General features: G+C 54.5%; 1 protein-coding gene across 5 annotated transcripts in view; it reads left to right on the forward strand.

Annotated features, from left to right (window-relative positions):
- Positions 1–19,897, forward strand: part of TRIM66 (tripartite motif containing 66) — a 73,069-nt gene that overhangs the window by 16,466 nt on the left and 36,706 nt on the right. For 3 of the 5 annotated variants that reach the window (XM_073659032.1, XM_073659029.1, XM_073659031.1), the window contains exons 2-6: positions 13,634–13,711; positions 14,131–14,272; positions 14,507–14,633; positions 17,905–18,021; positions 19,501–19,615. In XM_073659032.1, the coding sequence (XP_073515133.1) occupies positions 13,703–13,711; positions 14,131–14,272; positions 14,507–14,633; positions 17,905–18,021; positions 19,501–19,615 (510 nt within the window). In that variant the 5' untranslated portion in view covers positions 13,634–13,702. Of the gene's footprint in view, positions 1–13,633; positions 13,712–13,797; positions 13,912–14,121; positions 14,273–14,506; positions 14,634–17,904; positions 18,022–19,500; positions 19,616–19,897 lie in introns of those variants that run through there. The other 2 variants (XM_073659033.1, XM_073659030.1) reach the window with 2 other exon arrangements.

The raw sequence follows: 19,897 nt of genomic DNA on the forward strand, positions 1-19,897 counted from the left end.
CAGTGCGCTGTCATCCTGTACACAGAGTGATGTCATCATGTACACAGCGTGATGTCATCCTGTACACAGCGTGATGTCATCATGTACACAGTGCGCTGTCATCATGTACACAGCGTGATGTCATCCTGTACACAGTGCGCCGTCATCCTGTACACAGAGTGATGTCATCATGTACACAGCGTGATGTCATCATCTGCACAGCGTGATGTCATCATGTACACAGTGCGCTGTCATCCTGTAAACAGAGTGATGTCATGTACACAGCGTGATGTCATCATCTACACAGCGTGATGTCATCATGTACACAGTGCGCCGTCATCCTGTACACAGCGTGATGTCATCCTGTACACAGCGTGATGTCATCATGTACACAGCGTGATGTCATCATGTACACAGCGTGATGTCATCATGTACACAGTGCAATGTCATCATGTACACAGCGCGATGTCATCATGTACACAGCGTGATGTCATCATGTACACAGCGCGATGTCATCATGTACACAGCGTGATGTCATCATGTACACAGCGCGCCATCATCCTGTACACAGTGATGTCATCATGTACACAGCGCGATGTCATCCTGTACACAGTGCGCCGTCATCCTGTACACAGTGTGCCGTTATCCTGTACAGTGATGTCATCATGTACACAGCGCGATGTCATCATGTACACAGGGTGATGTCATCCTGTACACAGTGTGCCGTCATCCTGTACACAGCGTGATGTCATCATGTACACAGAGCGATGTCATCCTGTACACAGCGTGATGTCATCCTGTACACAGCGTGATGTCATCATGTACACAGAGTGATGTCATCCTGTACACAGTGTGCCGTCATCATGTACACAGCGTGATGTCATCATGTACACAGAGCGATGTCATCCTGTACACAGCGTGATGTCATCCTGTACACAGCGTGATGTCATCATGTACACAGAGTGATGTCATCCTGTACACAGTGTGATGTCATCATATACACAGTGCGCCGTCATCATGTACACAGCGTGATGTCATCATGTACACAGAGCGATGTCATCCTGTACACAGTGTGATGTCATCATGTACACAGAGCGATGTCATCCTGTACACAGTGTGATGTCATCATGTACACAGAGCGATGTCATCCTGTACACAGCATGATGTCATCCTGTACAAAGTGTGATGTCATCATGTACGCAGCGTGATGCCATCCTGTACAGAGTGATGTCATCATATACACAGTGCGCCGTCATCCTGTACACAGCGTAATGTCATCCTGTACACAGCGTGATGTCATCCTGTACACAGCGTGATGTCATCATGTACTCAGAGTGATGTCATCCTGTACACAGAGTGATGTCATCATGAACTGAAGCAAAAAATAGGGTCAGACAATACCGGAAAAAAACAAAAAGCAAGGAGCGATTCACGATTGCATTTGCTCTTTTTTTTAGTTGAGATTTTGGTGTTCTGCGCCAAATCCACGTTCCATTTGCGTTTTCCTGGTCTATTTTCCATGCGTTTCAGTTTCTTTCTGGTGTTTTATCTCCGATTTCGCCTCTGCAGGTTCAGGGTTTCCAGTCATTTGCTACTTTTCCAAAAGTCACAGAATTTGTCGCTCTCTCTCCAAAAAAATACAGGGAACAGTGAAATACCACATCCTAGATGTGAATGGATGAATGTGCTGACAACAAAATCACACAAAAATCATCAATGGAAATCACATTTATTAACCAATGGAGGCCTGGATGTGGAGTCACCCCCAAAATTAAAGTGGAAAAACCCACTACAGGCTGATCCAACTGTGATGTAATGTCCTTAAAACAAGTCACAATGAGGCTGAGTATTGTGTGTGGCCTCCACGTGCCTGTATGACCTCCCTACAACGCCTGGGCATGCTCCTGATGAGGCTGAGTATTGTGTGTGGCCTCCACGTGCCTATATGACCTCCCTACAACGCCTGGGCATGCTCCTGATGAGGCTGAGTATTGTGTGTGGCCTCCACGTGCCTGTATGACCTCCCTACAACGCCTGGGCATGCTCCTGATGAGGCTGAGTATTGTGTGTGGCCTCCACGTGCCTATATGACCTCCCTACAACGCCTGGGCATGCTCCTGATGAGGCTGAGTATTGTGTGTGGCCTCCACGTGCCTGTATGACCTCCCTACAACGCCTGGGCATGCTCCTGATGAGGCTCAGTATTGTGTGTGGCCTCCACGTGCCTGTATGACCTCCCTACAACGCCTGGGCATGCTCCTGATGAGGCTGAGTATTGTGTGTGGCCTCCACGTGCCTGTATGACCTCCCTACAACGCCTGGGCATGCTCCTGATGAGGCTGAGTATTGTGTGTGGCCTCCACGTGCCTGTATGACCTCCCTACAACGCCTGGGCATGCTCCTGATGAGGCTGAGTATTGTGTGTGGCCTCCACGTGCCTGTATGACCTCCCTACAACGCCTGGGCATGCTCCTGATGAGGCTGAGTATTGTGTGTGGCCTCCACGTGCCTGTATGACCTCCCTACAACGCCTGGGCATGCTCCTGATGAGGCTGAGTATTGTGTGTGGCCTCCACGTGCCTGTATGACCTCCCTACAACGCCTGGGCATGCTCCTGATGAGGCTCAGTATTGTGTGTGGCCTCCACGTGCCTGTATGATCTCCCTACAACGCCTGGGCATGCTCCTGATGAGGCTGAGTATTGTGTGTGGCCTCCACGTGCCTGTATGACCTCCCTACAACGCCTGGGCATGCTCCTGATGAGGCTGAGTATTGTGTGTGGCCTCCACGTGCCTGTATGACCTCCCTACAACGCCTGGGCATGCTCCTGATGAGGTTGAGTATTGTGTGTGGCCTCCACGTGCCTGTATGACCTCCCTACAATGCCTGGGCATGCTCCTGATGAGGCTGAGTATTGTGTGTGGCCTCCACGTGCCTGTATGACCTCCCTACAACGCCTGGGCATGCTCCTGATGAGGCTGAGTATTGTGTGTGGCCTCCACGTGCCTGTATGACCTCCCTACAACGCCTGGGCATGCTCCTGATGAGGCTGAGTATTGTGTGTGGCCTCCACGTGCCTGTATGACCTACCTACAATGCCTGGGCATGCTCCTGATGAGGCTGAGTATTGTGTGTGGCCTCCACGTGCCTGTATGACCTCCCTACAACGCCTGGGCATGCTCCTGATGAGGCTGAGTATTGTGTGTGGCCTCCACGTGCCTGTATGACCTCCCTACAACGCCTGGGCATGCTCCTGATGAGGCTGAGTATTGTGTGTGGCCTCCACGTGCCTGTATGACCTCCCTACAACGCCTGGGCATGCTCCTGATGAGGCTGAGTATTGTGTGTAGCCTCCACGTGCCTGTATGACCTCCCTACGACGCCTGGACATGCTCCTGATGAGGCTGAGTATTGTGTGTGGCCTCCACGTGCCTGTATGACCTCCCTACAACGCCTGGACATGCTCCTGATGAGGCTGAGTATTGTGCGTGGCCTCCACGTGCCTGTATGACCTCCCTACAACACCTGGGCATGCTCCTGATGAGGCTGAGTATTGCGTGTGGCCTCCACGTGCCTGTATGATCTCCCTACAATGCCTGGGCATGCTCGTGATGAGGCTGAGTATTGTGTGTGGCCTCCACGTGCCTGTATGACCTCCCTACAACACCTGGGCATGCTCCTGATGAGGCTGAGTATTGTGTGTGGCCTCCACGTGCCTGTATGACCTCCCTACAACGCCTGGGCATGCTCCTGATGAGGCTGAGTATTTTGTGTGGCCTCCACGTGCCTGTATGACCTCCCTACAACGCCTGGGCATGTTCCTGATGAGGCTGAGTATTGTGTGTGGCCTCCACGTGCCTGTATGACCTCCCTACAACGCCTGGGCATGCTCCTGATGAGGCTCAGTATTGTGTGTGGCCTCCACGTGCCTGTATGACCTCCCTACAACGCCTGGGCATGCTCCTGATGAGGCTGAGTATTGTGTGTGGCCTCCACGTGCCTGTATGACCTCCCTACAACGCCCGGGCATGCTCGTGATGAGGCTGAGTATTGTGTGTGGCCTCCACGTGCCTGTATGACCTCCCTACAACGCCTGGGCATGCTCCTGATGAGGCTGAGTATTGTGTGTGGCCTCCACGTGCCTGTATGACCTCCCTACAACGCCTGGGCATGCTCCTGATGAGGCTGAGTATTGTGTGTGGCCTCCACGTTCCTGTATGACCTCCCTACAACGCCTGGGCATGCTCCTGATGAGGCTCAGTATTGTGTGTGGCCTCCACGTGCTTGAATGACCTCCCTACAACGCCTGGGCATGCTCCTGATGAGGCTGAGTATTGTGTGTGGCCTCCACGTGCCTGTATGACCTCCCTACAACGCCTGGGCATGCTCCTGATGAGGCTGAGTATTGTGTGTGGCCTCCAAGTGCCTGTATGACCTCCCTACAACGCCTGGGCATGCTCCTGATGAGGCTGAGTATTGTGTGTGGCCTTCACGTGCCTGTATGACCTCCCTACAACACCTGGGCATGCTCCTGATGAGGCTGAGTATTGTGAGTGGCCTCCATGTTCCTGTATGACCTCCCTACAACGCCTGGGCATGCTCCTGATGAGGCTGAGTATAGTGTGTGGCCTCCACGTGCCTGTATGACCTCCCTACAACGCCTGGGCATGCTCCTGATGAGGCTGAGTATTGTGTGTGGCCTCCACGTGCCTGTATGACCTCCCTACAGCGCCTGGGCATGCTCCTGATGAGGCTGAGTATTGTGTGTGGCCTCCACTTGCCTGTATGACCTCCCTACAGCACCTGGGCATGCTCCTGATGAGGCTGAGTATGGTATGTGGCCTCCACGTGCCTGTATGACCTCCCTACAAAGCCTGGGCATGCTCCTGATGAGGCTGAGTATTGTGTGTGGCCTCCACGTGCCTGTATGACCTCCCTACAACGCCTGGGCATGCTCCTGATGAGGCTGAGTATTGTGTGTGGCCTCCACATGCCTGTATGACCTCCCTACAATGCCTGGGCATGCTCCTGATGAGACTGAGTATTGTGTGTGCCCTCCACGTGCCTGTATGACCTCCCTACAACGCCTGGGCATGCTCCTGATGAGGCTGAGTATTGTGTGTGGCCTCCACGTGCCTGTATGACCTCCCTACAACGCCTGGGCATGCTCCTGATGAGGCTGAGCATTGTGTGTGGCCTCCACGTGCCTGTATGACCTCCCTACAACGCCTGGGCATGCTCCTGATGAGGCTGAGTATTGTGTGTGGCCTCCACGTGCCAGTATGACCTCCCTACAATGCCTGGGCATGCTCCTGATGAGGCTGAGTATTGTGTGTGGCCTCCACGCGCCTGTATGACCTCCCTACAAAGCCTGGGCATGCTCCTGATGAGGCTGAGTATTGTGTGTGGCCTCCACGTGCCTGTATGACCTCCCTACAACGCCTGGGCATGCTCCTGATGAGGCTGAGTATTGTGTGTGGCCTCCACGCGCCTGTATGACCTCCCTACAAAGCCTGGGCATGCTCCTGATGAGGCTGAGTATTGTGTTTGGCCTCCACGTGCCTGTATGACCTCCCTACAACGCCTCGGCATGCTCCTGATGAGGCTGAGTATTGTGTGTGGCCTCCACGTGCCTGTATGACCTCCCTACAACGCCTGGGCATGCTCCTGATGAGGCTGAGTATTGTGTGTGGCCTCCACGTGCCTGTATGACCTCCCTACAATGCCTGGGCATGCTCCTGATGAGGCTGAGTATTGTGTGTGGCCTCCACGTGCCTGTATGACCTCCCTACAACGCCTGGGCATGCTCCTAATGAGGCTGAGTATTGTGTGTGGCCTCCACGTGCCTGTATGACCTCCCTACAACGCCTGGGCATGCTCCTGATGAGGCTGAGTATTGTGTGTGGCCTCCACGTGCCTGTATGACCTCCCTACAACGCCTGGGCATGCTCCTGATGAGGCTGAGTATTGTGTGTGGCCTCCACGTGGCTGTATGACCTCCCTACAACGCCTGGGCATGCTCCTGATGAGGCTGAGTATTGTGTGTGGCCTCCACGTGGCTGTATGACCTCCCTACAACGCCTGGGCATGCTCCTGATGAGGCTCAGTATTGTGTGTGGCCTCCATGTGCCTGTATGACCTCCCTACAATGCCTGGGCATGCTCCTGATGAGGCTGAGTATTGTGTGTGGCCTCCACTTGCCTGTATGACCTCCCTACAACGCCTGGGCATGCTCCTGATGAGGCTGAGTATTGTGTGTGGCCTCCACGTGCCTGTATGACCTCCCTACGCCTGGGCATGCTCCTGATGAGGCTGAGTATTGTGTGTGGCCTCCACGTGCCTGTATGACCTCCCTACAACGCCTGGGCATGCTCCTGATGAGGTTGCGGATGGTCTCCTGTGCGATCTCCTCCCAGACCTGGACTAAAGCATCCGCCAACTCCTGGACAGTCTGTGGTGCAACGTGACGTTGGTTGATGGAGCGAGACATGATGTCCCAGATGTGCTCCATCGGATTCAGGTCTGGGGAACGGGCGGCCAGTCTATAGCTTCAATGCCTTCATCTTGCAGGAACTGCTGACACACTCCAGCCACATGAGGTCTGGCATTGTCCTGCATTAGGAGGAACCCAGGGCCAACCGCACCAGCATATGGTCTCACAAGGGGTCTGAGGAGCTCATCTCGGTACCTAATGGCAGTCAGGCTACCTCTGGTGAGCACATGGAGGGGGCTGTGCGGACCTCCAAAGAAATGCCACCCCACACCATTACTGACCCACTGCCAAACCGGTCATGCTGAAGGATGTTGCAGGCAGCAGATCGCTCTCCATGGCGTCTCCAGACTCTGTCACGTCTGTCACATGTGCTCAGTGTGAACCTGCTTTCATCTGTGAAGAGCACAGGGCGCCAGGGGCGACTTTGCCAATCCTGGTGTTCTGTGGCAAATGCCAAGCGTCCTGCATGGTGTTGGGCTGTGAGCACAATCCCCATCTGTGGACGTCGGGCCCTCATACCACCCTCATGGAGTCGGTTTCTAACCGTTTGTGCAGACACATGCACATTAGTGGCCTGCTGGAGGTCATTTTGCAGGGCTCTGGCAGTGCTCCTCCTGTTCCTCCTTGCACAAAGGCGGAGGTAGCGGTCCTGCTGTTGGGTTGTTGCCCTCCTACGGCTCCCTCCACGTCTCCTGGTGTACTGGCCTGTCTCCTGGTAGCGTCTCCAGCCTCTGGACACTACGCTGACAGACACAGCAAACCTTCTTGCCACAGCTCGCATTGATGTGCCATCCTGGATGAGCTGCACTACCTGAGCAACTTCTGTGGGTTGTAGAGTCCGTCTCATGCTACCATGAGTGTGAAAGCACAACCAACATTCAAAAGTGACCAAAACATCAGCCAGAAAGCATTGGTACTGAGATGTGGTCTGTGGTCCCCACCTGCAGAACCCCTCCTTTATTGAGGGTGTCTTGATAATTGCCAATAATTTCCATCTATTGTCTATTCTATTTGCACAACAGCATGTGAAATTGATTGTCAATCAGTGTCGCTTCCTAAGTGGACAGTTTGATTTCACGGAAGTTTGATTCACTTGGAGTTATACTCTGTTGTTTCAGTGCTCCCTTTATTGTTTTGAGCAGTGTAGTTCAGGGTTTTTAAAGCAATTTTGGTGACCTTTTAAAAGAGATGTGACTTTTTACTTTTTAAAAGTTGCAAAAATGGTTAAATATGGGAAAAAGACCATTTATTTTAATAAAAGTGACGCCTCACCCACAAATGATGAATCTGGCATCAAAACGTTAAAGGGTCATAAAGAATTCTGCTGTCAAATACCTTAAAAAGTCGCAACATTTTTGGGCAACTAAGAAGGTGTGCAATAACGTTGCAGCTGTCGGCGTCTTCACACCAGTCCTAACCATGGGCAGAAACGTGGCCAGAAATTTCCTCCAGTTCCCGACAAGATGACATCTCTGCCCCATGGTGTCGGCCGCGTGACGTCATCGTGTCTGAGCCTAGATTACAGTCAAGCTCTGCTCTCAGGGGATCGGCAGGCACAACATCTGGGGGACCCTTGGCATGGTATGTCATTAGATTGCCTCATGCTCCGGCCCCCAGATATCAGTGACGCAAGAGACCCTCATGGCTGGTGATTAACCCGGGCACCAGCTGTGGCAATGATTCCCCGAGCAGCAGCCAGAACCGCTGTGCACAACCTGAGTGATCCGCCAGATCCCAAGCAGAAGATCTGATTGTGAAATCAAATATGGACCAGAGATTAAAGGGCTTGATGGGGGAGGGGGGGGGGCAGAGAGTCCCATTACTGGGATCGGTCCCAGGCACGGCACTGACACTAGAGGCACATTCACATGTAGCTCCACAAGGCGAGGCCTCGTGTTTTAGCTCCTCCTCCAAACCACCCTGATTAGCATAAAAAATATGGATGGCTGTAACGTACATTCCTCAAATAATACCGGCATGTAGTTCATACATAGTATCGTCATTGTTTGATGCCACTTCTATGTGCCAGGATAATTCTGCTGTACAGTATCCGCACAACAGTGCCAGATCTGCTACATGATACATCACACACCAAGATCACAAAGTGCCGCATAGCGCCTTCATTACAGTGCCATACAGTGCTGAAATAACAGTGCACAACTGTGCGAGATAGTACCCAGTGCCATACAGGATCCACATAGCAGTGACATAGGTGCCACAGAACACCCACATAACAGCGCCATACAACACCCACACAACAGCACCATACAACACCCACACAACAGCACCATACAACAGCGCCATATAACACTCACACAACAGCGCCACACAACACCCACACAACAGCGCCACACAACACCCACACAACAGCGCCACACAACACCCACACAACAGCGCCATACAACACCCACACAACAGCGCCATACAACACCCACACAACAGCGCCATATAACACTCACACAACAGCACCATACAACACCCACACAACAGCACCATACAACACCCACACAACAGCGCCATACAACACCCACACAACAGCACCATACAACACCCACACAACAGCACCATACAACAGCGCCATATAACACTCACACAACAGCGCCACACAACACCCACACAACAGCGCCACACAACACCCACACAACAGCGCCATACAACACCCACACAACAGCGCCATACAACACCCACACAACAGCGCCATACAACACCCACACAACAGCGCCATATAACACTCACACAACAGCACCATACAACACCCACACAACAGCACCATACAACACCCACACAACAGCGCCATACAACACCCACACAACAGCACCATACAACACCCACACAACAGCACCATACAACAGCGCCATATAACACTCACACAACAGCGCCACACAACACCCACACAACAGCGCCACACAACACCCACACAACAGCGCCATACAACACCCACACAACAGCGCCATACAACACCCACACAACAGCGCCATACAACACCCACACAACAGCGCCATATAACACTCACACAACAGCACCATACAACACCCACACAACAGCACCATACAACACCCACACAACAGCGCCATACAACACCCACACAACAGCACCATACAACACCCACACAACAGCACCATACAACAGCGCCATACAACAGCGCCATATAACACTCACACAACAGCGCCACACAACACCCACACAACAGCGCCACACAACACCCACACAACAGCGCCACACAACACCCACACAACAGCGCCATACAACACCCACACAACAGCGCCATACAACACCCACACAACAGCGCCATACAACACCCACACAACAGCGCCATATAACACTCACACAACAGCACCATACAACACCCACACAACAGCACCATACAACAGCGCCATACAACAGCGCCATAGAACACTCACACAACAGCGCCACACAACACCCACACAGCAGCGCCATATAACACTCACACAACAGCGCCATACAACACCCACACAACAGCGCCACACAACACCCACACAACAGCGCCACATAACACCCACACAACAGCGCCACATAACACCCACACAACAGCGCCATACAACACCCACACAACAGCGCCATACAACACCCACACAACAGCACCATACAACACCCACACAACAGCGCCATACAACACCCACACAACAGCGCCATACAACACCCACACAACAGCGCCACATAACACCCACACAACAGCACCATACAACACCCACACAACACCCACACAACAGTGCCATACAACACCCACACAACACCCACACAACAGCGCCACACAACACCCACACAACAGCGCCACACAACACCCACACAACAGCGCCACACAACACCCACACAACAGCACCATACAACACCCACACAACAGCACCATATAACACCCACACAACAGCGCCACAGAATACCCACACAACAGCGCCATATAACACCCACACAACAGCGCCATATAACACTTACACAACAGCGCCATATAACACCCACACAACAGCGCCATACAACACCCACACAACAGCGCCATACAACACCCACACAACAGCGCCATACAACACCCACACAACAGCACCATACAACACCCACACAACAGCGCCATACAACACCCACACAACAGCGCCACATAACACCCACACAACAGCGCCATACAACACCCACACAACAGCGCCATACAACACCCACACAACAGCGCCATACAACACCCACACAACAGCGCCATATAACACCCACACAACAGCGCCACATAACACCCACACAACAGCGCCATGCAACACCCACACAACAGCGCCATATAACACCCACACAACAGCGCCATATAACACCCACACAACAGCGCCACACAACACCTACACAACAGTGCCATATAACACCCACACAACAGCGCCACACAACACCCACACAACAACGCCACACAACACCCACACAACAGCGCCACACAACACCCACACAACAGCGCCACACAACACCCACACAACAGCACCATACAACACCCACAGAACAGCACCATATAACACCCACACAACAGCGCCACAGAATACCCACACAACAGCGCCATATAACACCCACACAACAGCGCCATATAACACTTACACAACAGCGCCATATAACACCCACACAACAGCGCCATACAACACCCACACAACAGCGACACACAACACCCACACAACAGCGCCACACAACACCCACACAACAGCGCCACACAACACCCACACAGCAGCGCCACATAACACCACACGACAGCACCATATAACACCCACACAACAGCGCCACATAACACCCACACAACAGCGCCATACAACACCCACACAACAGCGCCATACAACACCCACACAACAGCGCCATATAACACCCACACAACAGCACCATACAACACCCACACAACAGCGCCACATAACACCCACACAACAGCGCCACATAACACCCACACAACAGCGCCATACAACACCCACACAACAGCGCCATACAACACCCACACAACAGCGTCATACAACACCCACACAACAGCGCCATACAACATCCACACAACAGCGCCATACAACACCCACACAACAGCGCCATACAACACCCACACAACAGCGCCATACAACACCCACACAACAGCGCCATACAACACCCACACAACAGCGCCACACAACAGCGCCATACAACACCCACACAACAGCGCCACATAACACCCACACAACAGCGCCACATAACACCCACACAACAGCGCCACATAACACCCACACAACAGCGCCACATAACACCCACACAACCAGGCCACATAACACCCACACAACAGCGCCACATAACACCCACACAACAGCGCCACACAACACCCACACAACAGCACCATACAACACCCACACAACAGCGCCACATAACACCCACACAACAGCGCCACATAACACCCACACAACAGCGCCACATAACACCCACACAACAGCGCCACATAACACCCACACAACAGCGCCACATAACACCCACACAACCAGGCCACATAACACCCACACAACAGCGCCACATAACACCCACACAACAGCGCCACATAACACCCACACAACAGCGCCATATAACACCCACACAACCAGGCCACATAACACCCACACAACAGCGCCATACAACACCCACACAACAGCACCATACAACACCCACACAACAGCGCCATATAACACCCACACAACAGCACCATATAACACCCACACAACAGCGCCATACAACACCCACACAACAGCGCCATATAACACCCACACAACCAGGCCACATAACACCCACACAACAGCGCCACACAACACCCACACCACAGCACCATACAACACCCACACAACAGCGCCATACAACACCCACACAACAGCGCCATACAACACCCACACAACAGCACCATACAACACCACACAACAGCGCCACACAACAGCGCCACATAACACCACACAACAGCGCCACATAACACCACACAACAGCGCCATACAACACCCACACAACAGCACCATACAACACCACACAACAGCGCCACACAACACCCACACAACAGCACCATACAACACCACACAACAGCGCCACACAACACCCACACAACAGCGCCACATAACACCACACAACAGCGCCACATAACACCACACAACAGCGCCACATAACACCACACAACAGCGCCATATGACACCCACACAACAGCGCCAAGTAATAACCACAGTACATCGCCAAGTAACATGGACTCTGTATGGGTGTGGTGGCACTGTGAGCGGAGGCTGCTCCTTGGCCCAGCGCACCTTGTGCCGCTATACCCACATTCAGTGCAGTCCAGCGGCCTCTCACCATTGCCGCCCTGCCTCCAGGTGAGAGGATCTTCCCCAGGATCAGTGACGGCTTCTTCTGTGAGCCGCTGATCCTCCTCTGATCACCCTCAGTGCAGACGACACTGCAGACTGTGGCCCACTGGGTTCTAGCCAGAATTGCCATGTGGCCGGTCCACCCCTAGTAGGATCAGGCTACACAGGGTTTGTTTGTAGTCTCTATCTGTACCGACAGTGTCTGCATAGGAGCTGTGTACACAAAGCCAGGGGCGGACATATCATTGGTGTGACCTGTGTGGCCACATTCACCTCCAAAGCAGATGGAATTGTGCATTATAAGGCACTGTTGAACAGCTAAGGGCCCTTACACTGCTCTTGCACAGGGGCCACAAAACTAAGACAAATCTAGTCCTGGAGGTCACAAAAAATCAATCTGACCGTCTCCTCCTAAAGAATGGAGCAGGTGTGACTGCAGCATGTACAAACCAGAGAGCGCAGCAGCAGCCGCTGTGTGCACCGAGATAAAGGCAAACAGGGAATATGGTCCGTACGGCAGTAATGCAGCTCACTGGAGGCACTTAGTGCACACATTGGCCCGGTCGTGTGCACACCGGCCACGGCAAGGCCACCTTTATTCATGGGACCCTAACTTTTAGCAGACTGAGGGCTCATACGCAATGCATGGACTGACCGTGCGTCTCCGAAGCATGCGTCATATATTTCTATGAGGCTGTCACGCTCGGGTAGGGGGATGTCTGCATTGTTTTGGTCCCATGAATAAAGGTGGCCTTGCTGTGGCCGGTGGGCACATGACTTGGCCAATGTCTGCGCCTCCATGTATGCAGCCATCTTGGTATTGTATTTTCCAGGCTTCTCGTCATGGCCGGCGTCTGCCTTTGTCTTCCAGGTGTCGGCCCATGCCCCGCACTGCGTCACATGTGAATCCATCTCCAGGGCCCCCCGCAGTGGTGTCACTATGGCTAAGGTGGGTGCGTCATATCTGTCCTACATTATTATATGGCCCATTATAAGGCAGGGCCTGGCGGTGCAGGCGGTGCACAGAGGGACGGCAGGTAATTACCGCGCCGCAGCGCTCCTGGATCCGGCTATAAATAGTCACTTTCCATGAGTGGCAGATAAACAAGATAATTACTGAGTGGAGGAGAGGAGCGCGGCGGAGAACAGGTGCAGTCACCCACGCCTCCACACATCCGCCACCGCCGCGCACAGCTGAGGGGTCGCTGCACTGTGTACCCGGGTTTAGCCCCCAGAGCTTTAGTCTACACTGCAGGGTTTACTGACAGCAAGCAGAGATTGTGGAGCGGGCAGAGACAGGTCATGTGTAGGGCAGTGCTGGGACTTGTAGTCCCCCAAATCACTGACATGATGTCCTCTATGTTGCAGACCTGCTACGACTGTACGGAGAAGAGCCCTGCGCACAGCCTCTGCACCCGCTGTAATAAGTGGCTGTGCAGCACCTGCGCCGAGCAGCACCGGCACGGAAAGGCGGCGGCCGCAGAGCATTACCTGGCGACATCGCAGAGAGGTAACGGAGGGGGTCCTAATGGCGACAGGCCAGAAATCGCCCTGCACCCAGACTAGGGGGTCTCATAAGAAATCCAAAATGGCGACCAAGTCTGCGCCGTTAACCCCTTCCTTCTGGTTTTGTGCAGTTCTGTTTGTGAATTTACATAGGGCTGCACAAGGCAGCTGCGGCGGCGGCCTGGGCTCCGCTATATACGGATTATGTCACTAATGTCGATGATTTGTCCCCGGACAGGAGGCGACGGAGCCACAAGTCTCTTGTTTTGTCCCATTCACAATCAAGAATCGCTGAAGTTATTCTGTGAATCGTGCGACGTCCTGATGTGTCGTCACTGCCTGGTCCTGGAGCACAAGGATCACAGGTAGCAGAGTTATGTGCTGGGCCAGCGACACTGCCAGCGGGGCACATAGAGAGGAAGCCTGCAGACTGTTACACCGCTGTCCTCTCTGCAGAGCGTCACTGCCTGGTCCTGGAGCACAAGGATCACAGGTAGCAGAGTTATGTGCTGGGCCAGCGACACTGCCAGCGGGGCACATAGAGAGGAAGCCTGCAGACTATTACACCGCTGTCCTCTCTGCAGAGCGTCACTGCCTGGTCCTGCAGCACAAGGATCACAGGTAGCAGAGTTATGTGCTGGGCCAGCGACACTGCCAGCGGGGCACATAGAGAGGAAGCCTGCAGACTGTTACACCGCTGTCCTCTCTGCAGAGCGTCACTGCCTGGTCCTGCAGCACAAGGATCACAGGTAGCAGAGTTATGTGCTGGGCCAGCGACACTGCCAGCGGGGCACATAGAGAGGAAGCCTGCAGACTGTTACACTGTAGAGCGCCGCTCCTCCATCTCCTGACCGATAGAGAGAGGAATCCTGCAGACTGTTACACCGCTGTCCTTTCTGCAGAGCGTCGCTCCTCCACCTCCTGGCCAATAGAGAGACGAACCCTGCAGACTGTTACACCGCTGTCCTGTCTGCAGAGCGCCACTCCTCCACCCCCTGACCGATAGAGAGATGAACCCTGCAGACTGTTACACCGCTGTCCTCTCTGCCGAGCGCCACTCCTCCACCCCCTGACCGATAGAGACGAACCCTGCAGACTGTTACACCGCTGTCCTCTCTGCAGAGCGCCACTCCTCCACCCCCTGACCGATAGAGAGATGAACCCTGCAGACTATTACACCGCTGTCCTCTCTGCAGAGCGTCGCTCCTCCACCTCCTGACTGATAGAGAGATGAACCCTGCAGACTATTACACCGCTGTCCTCTCTGCAGAGCGTCGCTCCTCCACCTCCTGATCGATAGAGAGATGAACCCTGCAGACTGTTACACCACTGTCCTCTCTGCAGAGCGCCGCTCCTGCACCCCCTGACCGATAGAGAGATGAACCCTGCAGACTGTTACACCATTGTCCTCTCTGCAGAGCGCCGCTCCTCCACCTCCTGACCGATAGAGAGATGAACCCTGCAGACTGTTACACCGCTGTCCTCTCTGCAGAGCGCCGCTCCTCCATCCTGACCGATAGAGAGATGAACCCTGTAGACTGTTACACCGCTGTCCTCTCTGCAGAGCGTCGCTCCTCCACCTCCTGACCGATAGAGAGATGAACCCTGCAGACTGTTACACCGCTGTCCTCTCTGCAGAGCGCCACTCCTCCACCTCCTGACCGATAGAGAGATGAACCCTGCAGACTGTTACACCGCTGTCCTCTCTGCAGAGCGCCACTCTTCCACCTCCTGACCGATAGAGAGATGAACCCTGCAGACTGTTACACCACTGTCCTCTCTGCAGAGCGCCACTCCTCCACCTCCTGACCGATAGAGAGATGAACCCTGCAGACTGTTACACCGCTGTCCTCTCTGCAGAGCGCCGCTCCTCCACCTCCTGACCGATAGAGAGATGAACCCTGCAGACTGTTACACCACTGTCCTCTCTGCAGAGCGACACTCCTCCACCTGACCGATAGAGAGATGAACCCTGCAGACTGTTACACCGCTGTCCTCTCTGTAGAGCGCCGCTCCTCCACCTCCTGACCGATAGAGAGAAGAACCCTGCAGACTGTTACACCGCTGTCCTCTCTGCAGAGCACCACTCCTCCACCTCCTGACCGATAGAGAGATGAACCCTGCAGACTGTTACACCGCTGTCCTCTCTGCAGAGCGCCGCTCCTCCACCTCCTGACCGATAGAGAGAAGAACCCTGCAGACTGTTACACCGCTGTCCTCTCTGCAGAGCGCCGCTCCTCCACCTCCTGACCAATAGAGAGATGAACCCTGCAGACTGTTACACCGCTGTCCTCTCTGCAGAGCGCCGCTCCTCCACCTCCTGACCGATAGAGAGACGAACCCTGCAGACTTTTACACCGCTGTCCTCTCTGCAGAGCGCCGCTCCTCCACCCCCTGACCGATAGAGAGATGAACCCTGCAGACTGTTACACCACTGTCCTCTCTGCAGAGCGCCACTCCTCCACCTCCTGACCGATAGAGAGATGAACCCTGCAGACTGTTACACCGCTGTCCTCTCTGCAGAGCGCCACTCCTCCACCTCCTGACCGATAGAGAGATGAACCCTGCAGACTGTTACACCGCTGTCCTCTCTGCATAGCGCCGCTCCTCCACCTCCTGACCGATAGAGAGATGAACCCTGCAGACTGTTACACCGCTGTCCTCTCTGCAAAGCGCCACTCCTCCACCTCCTGACCGATAGAGAGATGAACCCTGCAGACTGTTACACCGCTGTCCTCTCTGCAGAGCGCCGCTCCTCCACCTCCTGACCGATAGAGAGATGAACCCTGCAGACTGTTACACCGCTGTCCTCTCTGCAGAGCGACGCTCCTCCACCTGACCGATAGAGAGATGAACCCTGCAGACTGTTACACCGCTGTCCTCTCTGCAGAGCGCCGCTCCTCCACCTCCTGACCGATAGAGAGATGAACCCTGCAGACTGTTACTCCGCTGTCCTCTCTGCAGAGCACCGCTCCTCCACCTCCTGACCGATAGAGAGATGAACCCTGCAGACTGTTACACCGCTGTCCTCTCTGCAGAGCGTCGCTCCTCCACCTCCTGACCGATAGATGAACCCTGCAGACTGTTACACCGCTGTCCTCTCTGCAGAGCGTCGCTCCTCCACCTCCTGACCGATAGAGAGATGAACCCTGCAGATTGTTACACCGCTGTCCTCTCTGCAGAGCATCGCTGCTCCACCTCCTGACTGATAGATGAATCCTGCAGACTATTACATCTCTGTCCTTTCTGCAGAGCGTCGCTCCTAAGCCTCCTGACTGATACATAGAGATGAATCCTGCAGACTGTTACGCCGCTGTCCTCTCTGCAGAGCATTGCTCCTCTACCTCCTGACAGATACACAGTGATATACCTGCAGATTATTACACCACTGACATTTGCAGATCTGCAGAGCATCACTCCTCTACCTCTTGACAGATGCATAGTCATATATCCTGCAGATGATTACACCTCTGACCTTTACAGATCTGCAGAACATCGCTCCTCTACCTCCTGACAGATATATAGTGATATATCCTGCAGATTATTACATCTCTGACCTCTATAGATCTGCAGAGCATCGCTCCTCTACCTCCTGGTATATTTAGTGATGTATTTTCATCTCTATCTTTGGTGCAGATTTCGGAGGTTGGATGAAGCCCTGCAGAACCAGCGAGTTTTGTTGGAAAATGTTATAACTCAAGTGGAAGAAAAGAAAATAGTTGTGCAGGCGGCGGGGAAACAGATGGAGGAGAGGTGAGAGCGCCCCCTGGAGGAGAGGTGAGAGCACCCCCTGGAGGAGAGGTGAGAGCGCTCCCTGGGTTCTGGCACTTCAGGATCTGTCGCGGCTTCTTTATATTGATCTCACGCTGTAGATACAGAGAATCTCCGATCGCCGCTGGTAACGGATCATTATAAAGGAAACGTACCTAAAACTGACGCTGTCCAGGCGTGAGATATCGGAGGCGGAGGGAGATATCGGAGGCGGTGCGAGATATCGGAGGCGGAGGGAGATATCGGAGGCGGTGCGAGATATCGGAGGCGGCGCGAGATATAGGAGGCGATGCGAGATATCGGAGGCGGCGCGAGATATCGGAGGCGGCGCGAGATATCGGAAGTAGTGCGAGATATCGGAGGCGGAGGGAGATATCGGAGGCGGTGCGAGATATCGGAGGCGGTGCGAGATATCGGAGGCGGAGAGAGATATCGGAGGCGGTGCGAGATATCGGAGGCGGTGCGAGATATCGGAGGCGGAGGGAGATATCGGAGGCGGTGCGAGATATCGGAGGCGGCGTGAGATATCGGAGGCGGCGCGAGATATCGGAGGTAGTGCGAGATATCGGAGGCGGAGGGAGATATCGGAGGCGGAGGGAGATATCGGAGGCGGAGGGAGATATCGGAGGCGGTTCGAGATAGCGGAGGCGGAGGGAGATATCGGAGGCGGTGCGAGATATCGGAGGCGGTGCAAGATATCGGAGGTGGAGGGAGATATTGGAGGCGGTGCGAGATATCGGAGGCGGCGCGAGATATCGGAGGTGGCGCGAGATATCGGAGGCGGCGCGAGATATCGGAGGCGGAGGGAGATATCGGAGGCGGTGCGAGATATCGGAGGCGGTGCGAGATATCGGAGGCGGAGGGAGATATTGAAGGCGGTGCGAGATATCGGAGGCGGCACGAGATATCGGAGGCGGTGCGAGATATCTGAGGCGGAGGGAGATATCTGAGGCGGAGGGAGATATCTGAGGCGGAGGGAGATATCTGAGGCGGCGGGAGATATCTGAGGCGGCGGGAGATATCTGAGGCGGAGGGAGATATCTGAGGCGGAGGGAGATATCGGAGGCGGTGCGAGATATCGGAGGCGGTGCGAGATATCGGAGGTGGAGGGAGATATCTGAGGCGGCACGAGATATCGGAGGCGGTGATAGATATCGGAGACGGTGCTAGATATCGGAGGCGGTGCGAGATATCGGAGGCGGCGTGAGTGCAGACAGTTTACACCTCCAGCTGATGGGCACCGCTCACAGATCGCGGACACGGCAGTCTCATCAGTGGAGCTCCGCTAATGGGCGGCACCAGCGTCAGATCCAGTGGACGTCCAGGATACGGATCAGGCGGGGTGGATCGTGCCTGTTCTGATATTGTGACGTCAGGATCTGTGAACAGCGCTGTTACCTGACCTGGTTTGGGGGGAGACACGTGGCAGACGCTGACTTGTCCTTGCTCCATCTTCTGCAGGTTGTATGAGATAAAGCACATGCACAGGAAGGTGGAGAACCAGATAAAGATGACCAAGATGGTGATAATTAACGAGCTGAACAAGAGGATGAACGCTCTGCTGGAGCAGCTGGAGGTGAGAGGCGGCGGGAGCTCCGTCCGCGGGCACCGGCGGGAGCTCTGTCCCCGGGCACCGGCGGGAGCTCTATCCACTGGCACCGGCGGGAGCTCTGTCCGCGGGCACCGGCGGGAGCTCTGTCCCCGGGCACCGGCCGGAGCTCTGTCCCGGGGCACCAGCGGGAGCTCTGTCCACTGGCACCGGCAGGAGCTCTGTCCCAGGGCACCGGCGGGAGCTCTGTCCCTGGGCACCGGCGGGAGCTCTGTCCACTGGCATCGGCAGGAGCTCTGTCCCCGGGCA

This window comes from Phyllobates terribilis, unplaced genomic scaffold (genome assembly GCF_046119375.1).
Source record: "Phyllobates terribilis strain yellow unplaced genomic scaffold, ASM4611937v1 Scaffold_13__5_contigs__length_258822181, whole genome shotgun sequence".
NCBI classification, from domain to species: Eukaryota; Metazoa; Chordata; class Amphibia; order Anura; family Dendrobatidae; genus Phyllobates; species Phyllobates terribilis.